Source organism: Mastigoproctus giganteus, chromosome 9 (genome assembly GCF_048544385.1).
Source record: "Mastigoproctus giganteus isolate SK-2022 chromosome 9, ASM4854438v1, whole genome shotgun sequence".
Classification (NCBI taxonomy): domain Eukaryota; kingdom Metazoa; phylum Arthropoda; class Arachnida; order Uropygi; family Thelyphonidae; genus Mastigoproctus; species Mastigoproctus giganteus.
Window position 1 is genome coordinate 158621549 of NC_143583.1, and position 20240 is coordinate 158641788.

At 37.3% G+C, this 20240-nt stretch overlaps 1 protein-coding gene across 1 annotated transcript in view; it reads left to right on the forward strand.

Moving 5' to 3' along the window:
• LOC150080841 (uncharacterized) overlaps positions 1-20240 on the forward strand; it is an 852072-nt gene that overhangs the window by 616348 nt on the left and 215484 nt on the right. Inside the window, exon 28 of the mRNA XM_090381010.1 lies at positions 12826-12987. Within this exon, the coding sequence (XP_090237136.1) occupies positions 12826-12987 (162 nt within the window). The remainder of the gene's footprint in view (positions 1-12825; positions 12988-20240) is intronic.

Sequence of the window (20240 nt, forward strand, 5' to 3'; positions counted from 1 at the left end):
TAATTGAGCTTTCCATCTCATCTGCCATAATTTACACAGACTCTCTTAGTGCTGTCTCTCCCATAAGGAAGAATTCCTCCTTTTCTCACCCTGCATTGAAACAGATTCATTCCCAGCTATTTGCTTGCAGTGTGTCCAATCAGTAAATCAGTTTTTGCTGGATCCCTGGCCATTCAGGCATTCCGGGAAATGAAAGTGCCGACTTTGCCGCTAAACATCCTCAACCCGCTCTTTCACATCTTCAGGTTCCTTTATCTGATTTTAAGTCTGTCATATGCAAAGCCTGCTACCATAAATGGCCACAGACCTGGAAAAGTGACACTAACAATAAACTTTACCAGATAAAAGAAGATCCAAAGCTGTGGCTGTCTGGCTTCCGAAGAAACAGACGAGAGGAAGTGGTACTGGCAAGACTCAGAATTTGACACACTCACCATACTCATCTCTTTCTATTATTGGGTGAAAGCCCACCACAGTGCCCATCCTGTCAGACGCAACTTACAGTCCATCATTTTCTGGTTGATTGTCCCTTACATTCAACCATCCGGTCAAACACTTTTCAGTCACTCTCTACATTGAATATATCACCTGATTTATCTCAAACATTAGGAAATGAAGCAAATATTGAAGAACTTTTATTATATCTAAAACATATTGGTTTGTACAGAAGCATATAATTTAATCTCTCTAACAATATGCTTTTTGTCAATTAACGATGAAGAGACACAATTTGGCCTTAGTAGCCCTTGTGTCATTAAACCGAACTAAAACAACAACCTTCATTCACCGCATTCTTTTTGCCATGTGGGCTGTGAACCGTATGTAGCTATTCTATCTTTATAGCATTAATTTTCATGAAATATTATGGTATTCTTGAAATACCTGCTAGCATCCCATTTTTCTTCCAACTCATATATTAATGATCTTGGTAACACATTGGTGTTACCAAGATCATTAATATATGAGTTGGAAGAAATGGTGTTACCAAGATCTTGGTAACACCATTCCCAACATGCTCCATTCAATGCCTCCTGTGGTCTTCCGTCAAAAGGATATCAGAAGGATTTTGATGAATCTTGATGCTAAGAAAGCTCCAGGTCCTGATGGTATTTCTCCACTTGTTCTCAAAACCTGTGCTCCTGAACTTACTCCTATTCTTTGCTGCCTTTTTTCACTTTCTTATTCCAAAGGTGTTTTTCCTTCTGCTTGGAAATTTGCTCATATCCAGCCAGTTCCTAAAAAGGGTGACAAATCCCTCCCATCCAATTATCGTCCCATTGCAATTACTTCTCCTCTTTCTAAAGTAATGGAGAAATCAATTAACCGCCAACTCTTAAGCTACCTAGAAACCTTCCGTCTGATCAACGATTGCCAGTATAGATTCCGTCAGTGTTGATCCACTGGTGATGTTCTGGCTTATGTTACCCATTTATGGACTAATTCAATGGAAAGGTTTGGTGAAACACAAGTAGTTACTCTTGACATCTCAAAGGCTTTCGATCTTGTTTAGCATAGAGGTCTTCAAACAAGCTTCCATCCTATGATTTGCCAACTGTTTTTAGTAATTGGTTATCCAGTTTTTCTCTCTGATCGCTCACTGAGGGTGATGGTAGATGGCTCTCGGTCTTCTAACTTTTCCACTAATGCCGGTGTCCCCCAAGGTTCAGTTCTTTCCCCCACTCTTTTCCTCTTGTATATTAATGACCTTCTTTCATTGACTGGAAATCCTATCCATAGTTTTGCCGATGATAGCACATTGCATTCCACTTTCCATTTTGAGAAACCTTGCCCTGTTCAATCAGCTTCAACTTCTCGAAAATCTGCTACCAATTCCTTAAATGCCGATCTTCAGGTCATTCTCCAGTGGGGCAAAGACAACTTAGTTGATTTCAACCCTTCTAAAACTCAGTCTTGTCTTATATCTCACAAAAAGGATTCTTCTGCTCCTATGCTTATCTTTAGTGACACTCCGATTTCTAGGCAAAATGATATATCTCTTTTGGGGATTACCCTGACTTCTAATTTCTCTTGGCACAAGCACATTACAAATATTGCTTCCTCTGCATCTAAAAAACTTGGTTTTCTCTTTCACTCTTGGCGTTACTTTTCTTCCAAACAGCTGCTCATGCTGTATAAATCGCAAATCTGCCCTACCATGGAATATTGTTCCCACATCTGGGGTGGTGCCCCCAAAACCTCTCTCAGGCTTCTTGATTCCATTCAGAAGAGGGCAGTTAGGTTAATTAATGATTCAACTCTGACAGTCTCTCCACTCGCTGTCTCATAGACGTTCTGTTTCTGCTGCATGCCTCTTCTACAAATACGTCCATGGGCACTGTTCTTCTGAATTGGCTTCTATAATTCCTGCTCTCTCTTTCAAAACAGTCCGAACTTGTGCCCCCACCAGCCAACATGCATTTACTGTCCAACTTCAAACTCACAGAACCAACTTTTCTTCTTCCTCGTTTATTCATTCAACTGCTGTTTTTCTGGAACAACCTTCCTTCATACGTATTTCCTGAAAATTACAGTCTACAGAAGTTCAAGTCCAGTGCCAACAAATATCTTCTTTCGTCTTCTCAACTTCCGACCCAAGCACGGTACTAAGTACTATAGGTTCTAAATACCTCTCGTGTTTGGGGTTTACATAAAAAAAAATGTAAGTAAAGTTTTTTGAATCCATTGAAGAAGCCCCACAAGGAGGGGTCAAAACATGTGATATCTCTAAATTTTAAAAATTAGTTGTTATCCCAATTTAATAAGCAATTTTAAAATGAACATAATGAAGTGTTTTCTCTTGCAAGCTGTATTCATCATGTGTTAGACTAATCCTTTCAGTGAATAAATTATTTGCTTGATTTGTTCTTCACTGTGTGACTGATGAAAAAAAGATGCAGACTTTAAACATGTGAAGGGCTCAATTCAAGCTGTTCATGATCTCTGCTTGCTCAGTTTGACTATAATTAAAGGGATGATTTAATATTTGCATTTTTGCATTATTTAAAAGAAATATGACAAAGAGATTGGTGGCAATCAGTTCAAATGCATTCAAAAAATGTTTCCAATGGTTATACAGGCAATCATACATGTGTGTAACTGCTCAAGGTGATTACTTTGAAAAACGTTAGATGCCTTTTCATTCTAACATCTAGTTTTCTTTCAAGTTGTCCTTGCACTTAAATTGTCAAACCTTGTAATATCATTACTATCAAAAAGCCAGACTTAGCGGTATTTGACTGGGTCACTCATGGAATCCCCCCACCCTTTGTGTATGTGTAGATATTTGCATATTTCCAGTCTTCTAGAGCTTCACTTGAATCCATTGATGCTTCCATTATTATGTGTATATGGGTTTAGCGAGCACTGTAGCAATTTATTCTAGTATTACCAAAATACCATTGGCTGCCTTTGCTTTTTTTCATTTTTAAACTGAATCATTTCTCCTCCAGGGCTGTTTTATTTATCACAAATTCATTTAATGCTGAATAATTGTGTTAGCTGAATTAAGAGCCCCCCTTCCCCAGAAGTATAATTTTGTTGGGCCTCAATAGGTATCAGTAATGCTGATTACACTGCTTTCCCATGTGCTCCATTCTTCCTTTTAGTTTTCACATAAAGAGAATTAATTGTTCTTTTTGTCAACTCCTTTTCATAATAGCCTTATCCTCTTGCCTTACATGTCGGCTAATCTGGTTACAAATTTCTTTATGCATTTCACAAAGCTTATCTTGATATTTTTAGATGTCACAAGCAGCCTTCTTTTCTGATACTTTTCACCAATTATTTGTTTTCCATTTCAGTTTCCATCTTGTCCCATATCTTTTTGAAGGTATGAAACTGTATGTAACATTCAGAATCATTTTCTGAAACATTTACCATTTGGCACCTGTATCCCTTAGGAATTTCAGCTTTTCACCACTGAATTGAACACAGACAAAGCCTGCGCCCCAACATTATCCTCTGTAAGAAATACAGAGGATAATGTTGTCTGAGTTCAACTCTTTTCTTTACTCTTAATACAAGTAACTGTAATTTTCTTGTGTACAACCCATACCAAAATATTATACTATGTAACAAAACATTTGTTTATATTTAACTGTTTCTTACATGTATTTTGTGTAGTGAATCCCACAGTGCCATTTTTTTTTTTCTTTAGTGTTAATGAAATACTTTTATAAAAAGTCCCCCTCCCCAGTTTTCTGTGGCTAACAAATGTGGGTGTAAACAGATGTACAGGCAAGAATACAAAACCATCCCTCACATTAAAGGGATAGTTTTGTTTTCTTGGTAGTCGTAAGTGCATGCCTTTTGCTATATCTCAAATGGAGAATCCACAAACTGTCACGACTTTTTTTTATGTTATTTTGTACGATATGCCTTATATCAAAGTTTAAAAAGTCTGTAGATTAAAAAGAAGAGTTTTCAGAATTGGATAATGTGTATGGTGAACAGGATAATTGGGATTATACCTCAGAAACAAATAAAATGCTACATTTTCCTAATCAACAAGGACTGGATTATTTAGTGAAGGATTGGATGATTTAGCCAATGCAGAGCTCCTGACATCTTTTTTTAAAAGAATTGAATCTTCTGGATACCAACTGCAAGACTACCATGCATAGAAAAAGAGACAGTAATTTACATTTTTTGTTTGTTGCAAAATCGTTGTGCTATTGTTTTTATTTGATTGGCCTTTATGAATAAAAACCAGCATTAGTCAAAATCCAGAAGAATGGCATCTTTTCATAGACAATTCAAGCAAAAGTTTAAAAGCTGCGTTGCTTCACAATGGGAACATATGTCCACAGATTCCTGTTGCACACTCTGTCCATCTTAAAAGAGAGATTGTGGAAATAGGAACCATATGTTAGAGAAGGTCTAGTATGATGCCAGCATAAAGAGAATGTCTGTGGTTACTTCAAGATGTTCCTTCTGGGTTTAGGAGATTGTTCATTAAGTTTGTCAAAGTTCTCATTTATATTTTGGCATGACCACTAGGTCAGGAGAATTTACAATAAATCATGAATACAATCCACTGTATTTAAACTTGAACTGCAGTCATTCAAAGAGCATGTGTTACTGCACTCTTTCTCCAGATCACTTGGCTACATTAACATCAGAATTAGTAGAGGCATATGATGCAAGAAAGCAAGCTTATGCAGCATCAGCAAAAAAAAAAAAAAAAAAACTATTCCCATTTCACATCAGGCCTAAAATGAATATTCTGTCTATACTCCAGGACAACCACATGTCAGAGGAGTTTGTGAGATAGAGACAATGCAGGAACATCATACCATATTTAGTAGTCATGTCAGCTTGAACGAAACCTGAATCTGGATGGCACCTGAATGAAAGTTCAACTTCGCCTTTGTACACTGTGATGATTACAGAGCTCTGTAAAAGGCCAGAAATGTGTGTAATATTATGTGTGCAGTGTGTGTGTTGTTTAGTTGTTTTTGGCTGTTTTGTCGCCAGGCAGTCAATCACCTGTAAAGCCTGCCCAGTGTCGGTCTACACCACGGGGAGGTAGGCCACAACTACACATGCACCGTGACCAACCTCAGCATGAACTGAATGTCCAAAGCAAGTTTGGAACCATTCAAAAGAATCCTGTGCCGGCAACAGTGCACGCACGCACACGCAATCATTCCCAGGAGACAGGACAGCAGAAGACAAAAAAATAAAGAAGAAAATAGCATAAAGTAAAAAAAAAAAAAAAAAAAAAAATATTTTTTTTTTATCCAGTGCTGCCCAAAGTAGTCCACAAAGAAAAAAGGTGTACAGTCAAACAGCAGTAGTAATGTCATCCAAAAACAAGGTCAGCAAGGCAGGAACAAGTTCTAGATATAAATCTGTTAAACTGGAGTGGTATCAGAAGTCACTGGTTGATGACCGTATCACTGTGCAGAGGAAGGATTTAGTTGTGGAGGATAAAGGATCCTTAATCATCTTGATAAAGGATGAGCCAGAAAAATTCAGCATCTGTTAAAACCTTCATATGTTCTTAAAAACCATCAAAATTTTGTACATGATGTTATCAGGACGACAGATGAGGCAACAGGTTGCATTATCATTTATGATGTATTTTCAATTTGATTGCCTGCATTAAAATTGTGGTTGAAAGTTTTCCTGCGATTTGAAGGGCCTGAAATTATTGATAGATATGAGTATCTCCATACACCCAGGAGACAAGTTTGGAACTGTTGCCTTAAAAACCAATCTTAGGTCCTCATAAATGGAGCATTCAAAAAAGACGTGAGAAGAGTCTTCCAGTAGCCCACATCGACAGGAAACTGTATATTATAAATTTTGAATTGATAAAGTTTTGCATTAACCGAACCATATCCAGTTAGTATGTAGGGGATAAACAGTGAGGATGAAAACCATTTTTTGGTGGACGATGGAAGTAATGTAGTTATGTTAGGAATGAATTTTTTGGTAGAATTCCATCTATTCTGCCAGGTGTTGACTAACAAATTCCAGCATAGAGTTCATTCAGTTTTGGGATCAGCCTGAGGATCAATAATGATTCCCTGAAATTCCATATAAATGCCTCTAAACACAACATGCAGGTCAAGTGGTATAGTGCCCGCAAGAGTCTGTAGAGGTGGAGTTGATACTGTTCGGTAAACATGAAGTAGGCCAAGGAGAAAACAACATTGAATAGTGGATAACTTAGCTTGTACAGTTTTAAGTGCAGTATGTCTAAACCAAAGACTGGCAGCATAGGTTGTAATTGGGATTATGGCAGTATTATAAAATAGATGTAGGGTTTTGGTGTTCAATCCCCAATCTTATCTGGTAATTCGGAGCAGCATTGTGGTAAAACTCTTAACTTTGACAGACAGATATGTTGAATATATGCAGTAAAGGCAAAGCAGTCATCGATGATGACTCCTAAAACTTTGGTGCTTCGGACAAGTAGAAGTGATTTCTTGTCAAGTTTTACAACTGGTGGTCTGCCGTAGTCTAATTTGTGTTTAAGAACCATAATCTTGGATTTGGTTGGGGATAATTTCATTTTGTTCTTAGAGGACCAAGACAATTAGTTCAAGGAGCACTTTATTGACATACAGTTCTAAATCAGATCTTGAGTTTTCATTCACCAAAATGATAAGGTCATCTGCATATGCAAGTTGTTGCACATTTTGAAATTCAGTTGTCCTTAGCAGCCAGTCATCAAGGACTAGGTTCCAAATCAAGGGATCCAAAATTGATCCTTGTGGTCAACCACGGGAGACAGATCTGTGAATCTTCATTATTTTAGTGATGATAGTGACAGTGCATTCAGCATAGTAATTTCTAACAAGCTGAAGAGAGCAATGATTGGAACGAAGCCTACTGAGGCTGCTCTCCCACCATAAGGTATCAAAAGCGTTCTCAAAGTCAATAAAGATTGCCATAGCATACTTAGAAGTGGAGCTATCAATAAGGTGATAAAGTTCTAATAAGGCATCTTTTCATCTAAAACCGTACTGAAGAGAGGATGTGGAACTTGTAGCACCCTGCAGTGTAGTAATTTTATTAGCGATTAGTCTCTCTAACACTTTTCCAAGGTGAGAGAGCAAGGCTATGGGGTGGTAGGATCTGGCAGTGGTTTACCAAGTTTATGTAAAATCTTAAGAATGGCATGTTTCCATGGTTTGGGAAATGTTCCAGTATCTAAGCAGTTGTTGAATAATTTAAGTAGAATTTGGGCTTGAGGTTATAAAAGTGTCTGATAAGTATATTATCAATCAGGTCATTGCCAGGACATTTATTTGACTGAATTTTATTCAGGATTGAAGTAAGTTCCTCTGCAGTGAATGGACTTGTTTCTTCAAAAGGAAGGTATTTTTGGTTTAAATCTTGAATAGATAGATAGTATGAAGTGTCAATTATTGACACTTCATACTGCCAATCGTTTGGCAGCAGTTGGTCCAAGATGGCATTTATGGAATCTGTTAATGTAAGAGTTTCCATACTGTTGGAGGTAATGGAGTTAAAAATGTCACCTAGGATCATTTTATTTTTAGCAATTTTATAAATGACACCCAAGGATTATTATTTCCAGCTGTACTGACAAAATTGTGCAAGGATTGCAATTTGCTTTCATAAATCAATTTTACATATATTTTTTGAGAGTTTTGTATTCATCATGTAATCTGTTACCTTCTTCTTGAGGCCAAGTATGCCGTTTGCACTGAAAATTTCTTCTGGCTTTGTGTACAACAGGGGTCGGCAACCTTTTTGAGTGAAGAGCCATTTTTGATCTGATTAAAAAAAAAAAAAGAGAGAATCCAAAGAGCCGTACTTCAGCTCAAGCTTAGGGGGAGGAGTGGGGGAGTTTTTTAAGAAATGGAATAGAGTGGAAAGGTGTTTTATTAAAAAAAATATATTATTTATTAATAATATTTCTAATTAATGTGACTTTTGCTGCTGAACTTCTTGAGCGTGTCTCTCAACATCAGGGAAGTATGCTGTAATTTTCATCTTTAAGCATGCTGAGAGACTCGCATCGTTCAGACGGTTTCTTGATTTATTTTTTAATACAGTTTATGTTCGAAAATATTTGTCTGCAGAAATTCGAACCAAAAACTGAAGGAAGTCCAAACACAAATATTTTCAAATTTATGTACGTGTCCAGTAAGCTACACCACGCGTCGAACACAATTTGGTCTTGCTTTTTCAACTCATCTATCGGCATCCATTTATGTAGAATTGTAAGGGCAGCCTTTTGCCTCTCCAAATCCTCAATTTCAGTTTTAAGGCATTTTAGTTTTTCGCTCTACATATCCTTGATTTTTAAGTCCTCTAACTCCATTTCAAACTTTGCTTCATGTAGGCTAAAAATTAAAGAGCCGCATGCAGCTCGCGAGCTGCAGGTTGCCGACCCCCGGTGTACAAGTTTCCGAGTAGAAGAAAGTTGGTTGTTCCACCAAGGTGTGCAGTTAGTTTTTAGCTTCTTTTTATGCATGGATTTCTGAACTGCAGTAATGATAATGTTTTGAATCTGCAGCAGGGGAGTAGACCATCACTATGGGAAAAGAGAGTGGTTCCGTCAAAATTGAGTTGCAATCTGCAGCACACAATGCAGTAAACAATACCTTGATTCCAGAAAAAAACAAATCTTTGCTTTCACTGCTCCATATCAAGCTAAGACCAACCCAGCAATTTTTAAAGCACCAGATCCTCAAGTTGACACTTCAAGTATATATAATCTGTTTCTAAAATTGTTTGATGCAAAAATGAAAGGTAGCATATTTATTGGTCCACAAGTTAGCAGATGTTAGCTTCACAAGAACTGGACAACAAAATGACTGATCTGGTGAGCATGGGCTTGACACACACCCAGGGTCCTGAGCTGGATATCATCATTCTTCTCTTTCTTGGTGATTCCCTTCTAATTCTCTCTCTCTCTCTCTCTCTCTCTCTCTACTCATAACTCAATTTTTTTTTAGGGCTGGTGCTGCATAAGCCTCAGGCTTCCTTTACACTATATGGCTAATAATTATAATAATAAAATTGCCTGGCAGCCATTTCACCTTGTAGGGATTGGCTTTCTTGGTAACCTTACAAGGGAAAATTACAAATAACTAGTTGGCAAATTGACTTTAAAATTCTGGAAAAATGGAATTCAGATTGTCAGTTCTGCATTCCATTTTTCTATAGTTTTGGGTGACTATATGGGTCTTGGTTTTGGATGATCATACTATAAAAGACAGAGACATTCAAATGTACAAGGAAATTTTTTTGATTTACTCATGGAGGGTTTCTATTTTGTGATTTGTTTTTAGCTTGTTGTTTACTATTAGCAAAGATTAATATTCTATTTTGTACAGAAGCTAAAAGTTAATAAACCTGACATAATATTATTGCACATTTAGTTTTGTTTTATTTATTTTTAGAAAAATCATTTATGCTATGCAAAAATACAACTTCAGTGTAGCTGTTTTATTGCAGGCAGCAAATATGCTAATAAAAGAGTTAAAAAGAGTTAAATAAAAGAGTTAAATAAAAATTATGTGATACAATGCACATATGCAATTGTAAGAGTGAAAATGCATGTGGACATTGTGCACATATGTATGTGCACAATGTCCACATGCATTTTCCCAGGATCACATTTGGTACATTTTTAAGCCTCCTTTTCATGACTATCCTTTTTATATTGTGTATATTGTACTCAAATCCCTGATCAGGAATGCTACCATATTTCTAATATTGTTTATCAGCATCTTTTAGTCTACTGTTGCACATGGAGTTATACCCTAGGTATAAAACCTATGTGATATTAATATTCACAACTCCAGCTGACTTCCATTTTCTAGTCACATTGACCCAGCTGGTCGAGATGTGGAGACTTTTGCAATTATTAATGATCTCGCACAGATCATTAATTTACCAACCAGAATACCAGACAATCAGAATACCAGATAATCAGATCACAACTTGGTGATGGTCTCTTCTCTAATGGAGCCTTTCTCTCATCGCCATTCTCAACCATATGTTGTTTGGCATTACAAGAATGCGAAATGGGATGATCTGCGAGATTTAGTTTCTTCTTTTTCTTGGTTGAATTACTGTTTCAAAACTACTGATGTCAATATTTGCTCAGATTATTCTTGTAGGGATGGAATCCTTTATTCCACACTCCCCCTTAAAATCTCATCCTCTATCTAAAGCTTGGTTTTCCAATAAATGTGTAAAGGCTGTTCAAAAGAAGAATGTTGCATATTGTAATTGGCTTGTTTCCAAATCTCCAGGTTCGTTTTCTGCCTACACTAGAGTTTGCAAAATTTGTAAAGCAGTTATTAATCAATCCAATCTAGATTGGACTGATTAATAACTGCTTTCAAAATCTAGTTTGGATTTTGTAACGGCTACAAGTAGAAAACTTGTTTCTGGTCTCATGCCAAAGCTATTTTGCCAATCTCTGTTCCACTTCTGTCAAAATCAAATGGTTCTATCATCTGGTTTTGACAGAGCTGACCTGCTAACATCCTATTTTTCTTGGTAAACCACCTTCCACCATTCCAAGTACACTTCATTCAATGCCTCCTGTGGTCTTCTGTCAAAAGGATGTCAGAAGGATAGGATTTTGACAAATCTTGATTCCAAGAAAGTTCCAGGTTCTGATGTTATTTCTCCACTTGTTCTTACAATCTGTGCTCCTGAACTTACACCTGTTCTGTGTCACCTTTTTTCACTTTCTTATTCCAAAGGCATTTTCCCTTCTTCTTCTTGAAAATTTTCTCATATCCTGCCAGTTCCTAAAAAAGGTAACAAATCCCTCCCATCCAATTATCGTCATTGAACTTCTATTCTTTTAAAGTAATGGAGAAATCAATTAACTGTCAACTCTTAAACTATCTAGAAACCTTCCATCTGATCAGTGATTTCCAGTATGGATTCCGTCAGTCTCAATCCACTTATGACATTTTGTCTTAAGTCTCCCAATCTGTGGAAAAATTCAATGGAAAAGTTTCAATGCTTTTGATCAAAGACTTCCATCTTATGGTTTGCCATCTGCTTTTTGTAATTGGGTATCCAGTTTTCTTTCTGACTGCTCAGTGCAGTTGATGGTAGATGGCTGTCTCTCTTCTAACTCCTCCACTAATGCTGGTGTTTCCCAAGGTTCAGTTCTTTCTCCCACTCTTTCCCTCTTGTATATCAATGACCTTCTCTTCCTGGAAATCATATTCATAGTTTTGGTGATGATAGTACATTACATTGTACCTTCCAATTTTAGAAAGCTTGCCCTGCACAAACAGCTTCAACTTCTCAAATATTCACTACCAATTCCTTAAATGCTGATCTCCATATAATTTTCCAGTGGGGTAAATATTACTTAGTTGATTTCAATCCTTCTAAAACACAGCCATATTTTATATCTTGCAAAACGGATTCTTCTGCTTCTTTGCTTCTCTTCAATGATATTCCAATTCCAGGCAAGATCAGATATCTCTATTGGGGATTATCTTGACTTCTAATTTCTGGCATAAGCACATTCAGAACCAACTTTTCTTTTTCTTCCTCATTTATTCATTCAACTTTTGTTTTCTGGAACAACCTTCCTTCGTATGCATTTCCTGAAAATTACAATCTACAGCGGTTCAAGTCTAATATCAATAAATACCTTCTTTCATCTCCTCAACCTTCAACCCATGCACAGCATACTAGTACTGTAGGTTCTAATACATTTCATGTTTGGGGTTTTCATAAAAAAAAAAAAAAAAAAAAACCTCTAATTCAAATTCATCAAATTTGTTCACTATGTTACTGTGTACCCAAGTAAGAGTTTGCTGTTTTTCATCCACTCCCTCTATTTTGATACAGATGGTGTATTTGTCTGTGATAGCAGTGCTAGCCATATCAATTCTGTAATTAGCTCTCCCATCCTTTGAACTGTTGGTAAATAATTGCCCACAGCAACTGTCTCTGTATTATATTTCAATCCTTGTACCATTCCCTTTTTATTTTATATTTACTTTGATTGCATTTAAAAGCCTTTAATGATCCTGCTTAACTGATTCTTCTCTATATAATCCAAATTGTATTAACTACTACTTGAATATATGTGTGTTTAAATAATTTTGGTAGGTAGGTAAAGAGAAGAGGTAAACAAACCTGTGTATATAATATGAATGAGTTGTGCATTCTTTTAAATTATCATTTCTCTTATTTTCTGTTCCAGTAAAGTTTTTCTTAATAACATAACTATTTTGTTTATTAATTCTTTCACAAGAGGTTTCAGAATATGTAATCATTTACTCTTTGTACCATTTAAAATTTTTAGCAGTATCCTCATTGATTAAAAGATCTGCTTTTTGTAATATATTACAGGTGAACAAGGTGATCATGGTTTACAAGGCAGACAAGGGTACCCAGGTTTACCTGGTCTCAAAGGGGAACAAGGTCAGTATGGTTTACTGGGATACCCAGGACTTAAAGGTGAACCATCTTTGTTTGGAGTGAAGGGAGATGTAGGCAGAGTTGGATATCCAGGTAGGGATCGGTGAATTTATATATATATATATATATATATATTTACTTTTCTTCTTTTACTTTTCTACTGATTTCACAGTTTATATATAAATTAAAAAAAGCAGTGCCATCTGTCAACTCAATTCATTTATTTACTATTTGTCTAATCCATATTTAAATTTAGATAAACCAACTCTAGCCTCTTTAAGAAAAGATGTGAATTTATAACAAAACCCAGTCATTCTGACTAAAGGAATATTACTGGACAACACAAAAAAGTGAAAAAGTGTCCTTAGTATCTTTATAATTATTAAAGCATTTGCTGCCACCTGTACGAGAGAGAGAGAGAGAGAGAGAGAGAGCATCCAGTGTGCCATGATTTTCAGAATGTTGTAAACACCAACATTCTGACATCTTCAGCATTCCAGAAATTCATAAATACTGGTTGAAAAATAAATGTTTGGAATTTATAGCATAAAAGTGAATACTTACTTTTATGCAGAGTTATAAATTAGAACATATCTTAAAATTTCATAAAAATTTAATTCATAAAATAACATCAACACAAGCAAAAAACAAATCAAACCGTATGCCAAGTCTATTAAAGAAAAAAAAAGCATTGCAGAAAACAGTCCAATCAGTGTACCAGTATTTGAATAGTTGTTAATCTCTTTATTTTTACAGTGCTCATTTATTGATAACTTAAGAATGATTGTTCTTGGATTATGGCACATTATTTCTAGTGCCTTTTGATACTTATAGGCATAAAGGCAGGGAATGTGTTAAAGAAAGAAATTTGCTTAATCCTTTTCAAGACATTTTGAATTTAGGTCTGCTCGTGTGTATTTGTAGTCTGAGTAAGACTAAAGATTCTATCAGCATTGAGCTAGCTCAATCTGTTCAAAGCTTTAAACACCTCAATCTCCTTGTAGGTGCATAGTCTCCAGACACTACAATTTTCAGAACTAAAGTATTTCCTGATAAGTGCACTCTTTTGATCCACTCGCTAATCTCTCTGCTCTTCTCTTCCAGACCTGTATGCATTATTCAAGATGTAGGATATCCATTACCTTATACAACATGATAATCACCTCCTAATCCCTATTTGCAAAATTCTTGTATATATATTGACAAATCATCATGAGCAGGCACTGCTCAGAGAACTCACATCTGACTGTGCAATTACCCCAAGATCTTCATTCTTTGCTAGCACTGTGGGTTACCAACATGGCTGATGTGTTAATCTGGGATTACTACTACTACCCATGTGCAGTACCTTACATTTGTCACTTTTCAGCCTGTTTTCTTAATTTTCCTATATCGTGTTTCAGTAGAATATCACGATTACTGTCATTAACCATCCTATCATCTGCAACTTTTATCATCTGCAAACTTTAACATTAAGCTTGATATGCCTTCATCAATATCATTAATAAATATAGAAAGCAATAATGGGCCCACCACTAATCACAGTACTGCGATTTGAGGTGTACCCCACTGAGCCCTTGGGGTACACCACTAATCATAGTATAAAGAACAGTGATAACAACTCTGTCTTCTCCCACTGAACCATTACTTTATCCACAGCAGTAACTTGCCATAATGCTTTATGCATGAAAGTATCAAAAGCTTTACTGAAATCTAAAGATTTTAATTATATTTGCACGAAAGGTATTAGAACCTTTCGTGCATAGTACTTAGTACCATGCTTGGGTTGGTGGTTGAGAAGATGAGAGAAGACATTTGTTGACATTAGACTTGAACTTCTGTAGACTGTAATTTTCAGGCAATATATATGAAGGAAGGTTGTTTCAGAAAACAGCAGGTGAATGAATAAATGAGGAAGGTGAAAAGTTTGTTCTGTGAGTTTGAAGTTGGACAGTAAATGGATGTTGACTGGTGGCAGAACATATCCGGACTGTGACTGTTTTGAAAGAGAGAGCAGGAATTATAGATGCCAATTCAAAAGAACAGTACCCATAGAAGTATCTGTAGAAAAGGAATGCAGCAGAAACAGTACATCTATGAGACAGTGACTGGAGAGACTCTGTTAGAGATGAGTCATTAATTAACCTAACTGCCCTCTTCTAAATGGAATCTAGAAGCCTGAGGGAGGTTTTGGGGGCAATGCCCCAGATGTGGGAACAATATTGCATTGTAGGGTGGATTTGTGATTTGTACAGAGTGAACAGCTGTTTGGAGGAAAAGTAAAGCCAAGAGTGAAAGAGAAAAACGTTTTTTAGATGCAGAGGAAGCAATATTTGTAATGTGCTTGTGTGAAGAGAGATTATAAGTCAGGGTAATCCCCAAAAGGGCTGCCCCCTCTGTAGCCAGGTGGAAAGGAGCAGCAGTGCATAGTACCCGCTTCTTGATTAGACTGGGGTTCGAGCCCGTCACCACCAAATATGGAGGATGGGGAAAGGTCAAGGGAATGACCACCGCATATTCCCGGAGCAATATGGCCTTAGTTGCTAATGCTCCTAAAAACCAAATAACAAACAACAAACAATCCCCAAAAGAGATATATCAACTTGCCAAGAAATCAGAGTGTCACCAAAGATAACCATAGGAGCAGAAGAATACTTTTGGCGAGATAGTAATATTAATCTAACCATTCCCTCTAAATGCTTGTCCAGTTCCTCCTTAAATTTATATAACCTGTCAACTTCCACAATGACATTTAGAAGTTTGTTCCAGCAATTAACCACCTGCTGGATAAAGGCCGATTTCCACACATCTATTCTACAGCTGTCTTTCCTAAATTTGAATTTAGGAAAGACAGCTGTAGAAAAGAAAGCCCCCTTAGGATCGTAATCTGAACAAGTGGAAGAATCCCATCAGAATTCAGCATGTTCAACCCATTCAAGGCCTTATACACCTCAATCAGATCATGTCGCAGGTGCCTAGTCTCCAGCCGCCGCAATTTGCAGAACTTAAGCCTCTCTTGGTAAGAGGATCCCTTCATTCCCCTCACCAATCTTGTTGCCCTTCTCTGCACAAGCTCAAGCAACTCTGCATCCTTCCTAAAATGAGGCCTCCAGACCTGTACGCAGTACTCAAGGCGTGGCTGACCATGGAATTATACAGAGGGACAATCACCTCCTTTTCCCTGCTAGCAAAATTCCTATATATCATTGACAAAACCCCATGACCTGCCCTGGCAGCCTGTCTGCACTGCTCAGAAAACTTCATATCTGACTGCACAATTACTCCCAGGTCTTTTTCATTTTCTACCACCCTAAGTGTAGTACCACACAGATGGTATGTTCCTCTGGGGTTACTTCTTCCATATGCAATATTTTGCATATATCATTGTTAACCTTCAGGTGCCACTTCTCAGCCCATCTTCCCAAATTTTCTAGATCCTGTAGCAGTAGCACACTGCCATTACTGTCATTAACAATCCTGCCAACCTTAGTATCATCTGCAAACTTCGACATTAAGCCTGATATATCTTCATCAATATCATTGATAAATATACGAAACAACAGTGGACCAAAAACCGAACCCTGCGGGACTCCACTAATAACATTAGTCCACGAAGAGCAGTGACCATTGATTACCACCCTCTGTCTTCTCTCACTCAACCATCCTTTTATCCATTGTAGCAACTTACCCTTAATACCATTCTGCGCCAATTTATACAGTAGTCTTCCATGTGCAACAGTGTCAAAAGCTTTCCTGATATCCAAGTATATGATATCAAAATTATTTTTTGCATCCAGTTCCTTTTGTAACCACATCATAATATCCAATCAAATTTGTCAGACAAGATTTTCCCTTAACAAACCCATGCTGTGTCTGGATTATTGCTGCAGTCTTGTCTAGATGATCCTGCAATGCTTCTTTAACCAGTGACTCCATTATTTTACCCAGAACAGAAATTAAACTAACTGGTCTATAATTTCTCGTGTCACCCTTTGATCCAATTTGTGAATTGGGGACCCATCTGCACATCTCCAGTGGTGCCTCCGTAGCCAGGTGGATAGGAGCAGCAGTGTGTAATACACACTTCTTGATTAGTCCAGGTTTCGAGCCTGTGATTCTCCAAATATGGAGGATGCGGAAAGGTCAGAGAATGACCACCACATATCCCCGTGGAGTAATATGGCCTTAATTTGCTAATGCTCCTAAAGTCTAAAATAACAACATATCCAGTATGTGGGGATCTCCCCTGAGTCCAAGGATGCTCTTAAAATTATGGCTAAGGGTTGGCTTACTTCCTTTGCTGCTTCCTTTAATATAACTGGATTGATCCCATCTGCCCCAGGTGCCTTTTTTATGTTTAACTTCAACAATTTCTCTTCCACTTTGCTCTCAGTTATTACAAAATCCTTAAGCACTCTGCTACAATTTGATAACCTTCTGGCATTTTCAATCCATAATAATTCATGTGCGAATGTAGATGCAAAAAACTCATTCAGTTTGTTTGCTATCTGAGCAGGATCACCAACAGTCGATCCATCGATATCAAGTGAACCAATCTGATTCATGCCCTTTCTTTTAGAGTTTATATACGCAAAGAAATCCTTGCTATTTTTCTTAGCATCCTTTGCCAAAGATTTCTCGTAATCTGCCTTCGACTGCCTAACCTCCTTTGTGACTTGATTACAGACTAACTTATAGCTGCTATAGGCTAGGCTTCTGTGTCTCCTGATAATTTATATGCATCCCATGCATTTTTCTTCTCTGCTGGAAGTCTCATTAGTTCATTTGACAACCATTTAGGCCTAAACCTTGAACAATGTTTCTTAATAGGTATGAAATGTTTAGTAGCTTCCACGATTAATTCCTAGAATACTTCCCACTTAGAATTTGCTGTTGGTAACATCATCAGTTGATCTAACTGTACAGAATTTAAAAAATGTCTGAGACCACTGTAGCTACCTTTATGGAAGCAAAAATCCTTTCCTTAACCCCTGATGATAATTATATCTTTAAGTAAATCCCACATCAGTATAATGTAATCACTGCCACCTGGTGGTTCTTTTATCTGCAAATTCTTAATACACAAATGATCACTGCTGATAACCAGATCAAGAGTATTACCTTCTCAGGTTGTCTCTCGAACATGCTGCTGCAGAAAACATCATCCAATAAATCCAGAAAAGTCTTACTAGTGTGCGAGTGACCACAAGTTGCAGTTAATATCTTGGAAGTTAAAATCCCCCATTATAATACATTCTGATTTACTAGCCCACTCTATTTCTTTGTACAATTGTTCATTGTACTCATTTGAGTTATTAGGCCTATAACACACTCCTACTCTTATTTTTGCTTTTGCGGTGCTTATGTCAGACAAACTGACTCAACAGTGCACTGTCCATGTATAACAACTGGATGCACCTATTTTTATTTTATGTTCTTCTAATTAACAGCATAACCCCTCCTCCCTTCCTATCCTGTCTATCATTTCTGTACACATTGTACTGCCCAAATTCCAATTCCGCATTCCTAATATCTGTGTGACACCATGCCTCTGATATCCCAACACTATCCCCCTTTGATGTCTTGGCCAACACTTCGAATTCATCAAATTTATTTATTATACTTCTAGCATTGGTATACATGCACCTAGTCTTATTCTTAGTTACCTCACCATATGCACTGAAACACATCCCATATGTGTTTCAGTGGTCAGGAGCGGGAGTGCAGTAGCACATGCTCTTTGAGTAGACTGGGGTTCAAGCTCCTGACTGCTGAATACGGTCGATCTGCCAACCCGCACTGGACCAGCGTGGCAGATTATGGTCCATTTCCCTCAGCATGAATTGTTGAGGAGGCTTCCATCCTGCAGTGGGTTGATAATGGCTGCACTTTTATTCAAGAAGTTGAAGCTGATTGAGCAGAACAAGGTTTCTCAAAATGGAAAGTGGAATGCAATGTGCTATCATCAGCACAACTATGGATGGGATTTCCAGTCAATGGAAGAAGGTCATTAATATACAAGAGGAAAAGAGTGGGGTAAAGAACTCAACCTTGGGGGACACAAGCATTAGTGGAGAAGTTAGAAGACAGAGAGCCATTTACCATCCCCTCAGTGAGCAACCAGGGAGAAAACTGGAATAACCAATTACAAAAATCAGTTGGCAAACCATAAGATGGAAGCTTGTTTAGATGACCTTTATGCTAAACACGATTAAAAGCTTTTGAGATGTCAAGAGCAACTTCTTGATTTTCACCGAACTTTTCCATTAAATTTGTCCATAAATATGTAACATAAGCCAGAATATCACCAGTGGATGGACATTGACGGAATTTATACAGGCGATCGTTGATCAGACGGTAACATCTGATAGGTAGTTTAAGAATTAGTAGTTAATTGATTTCTCCATTACTTTAGAAAGAGTAGAAGTAATTGCAATTGGACGATAATTGGATGGGAGGGATTTGTCACCCTTTTTAGGAACTGGCTGGATATGGGCAAATTTTCAAGCAGAGGAAAAAACACCTTTGAAATAAGAAAGTGAAAAAAGGCAGCAAAGAACAGGAGTAAGTTCAGGAGCACAGGTTTGAGAACAAGTGGAGAAATACCATCAGGACCTGGAGCTTTCTTACATTGAGATTCATCAAAATCCTTCTGACATCCTTTTGACGTAAGACCACAGGAGGCATTGAATGAAGTGTATTGCAAATGGTGGGAGGTGTTTTTCCAAAATCATTAATACATGAGTTGGAAGAAAAATGGGATGCTAGCAGGTTAGCTTTATCCGTGACCGAAGTGACAACAGAACCATCTGGTTTTGACAGAGGTGGGCAAAAGTTGCGGCCAATAGCTTTGGCAAGACACCAGAATGCTCGGCTACCATTAGGGCAAGAAGCAAGTTTTCTACACTTAGCCTTTTTCAAAATCTAGTTTGGACTGATAAGTTAAGCTCGCAACAACTGCTTTACAGTTGTTGCGAGCTTTGGTTTAGGCAGAAAATGAAACTGAAGAATTGGAAACAAGCTAATTATGATATGCAACATTCTTCTCTTGAACAGCCTTAGCATATTTATTGGAAAACCAAGGTTTAGATAAAGGATGAGATTTCAAAGTGGAGTGTGGGATAAAGGATTCCATTCCTACAAGAATAATTTCACTGACACGATCTGAGCAAACGTTGACACCAGAAGTTTTGAAATGGTAATCCGACCAAGGAATAGAAAAGAAATCTCGCAGGTCATCCCATTTTACATTCTTGTAATGCCAAACAACATGAGCTTGGAAATAGCCGTGAGATAATGGCTCCATTAGAGAAGAGACTATTATCAAGTTGTGATCTGAGTTACCT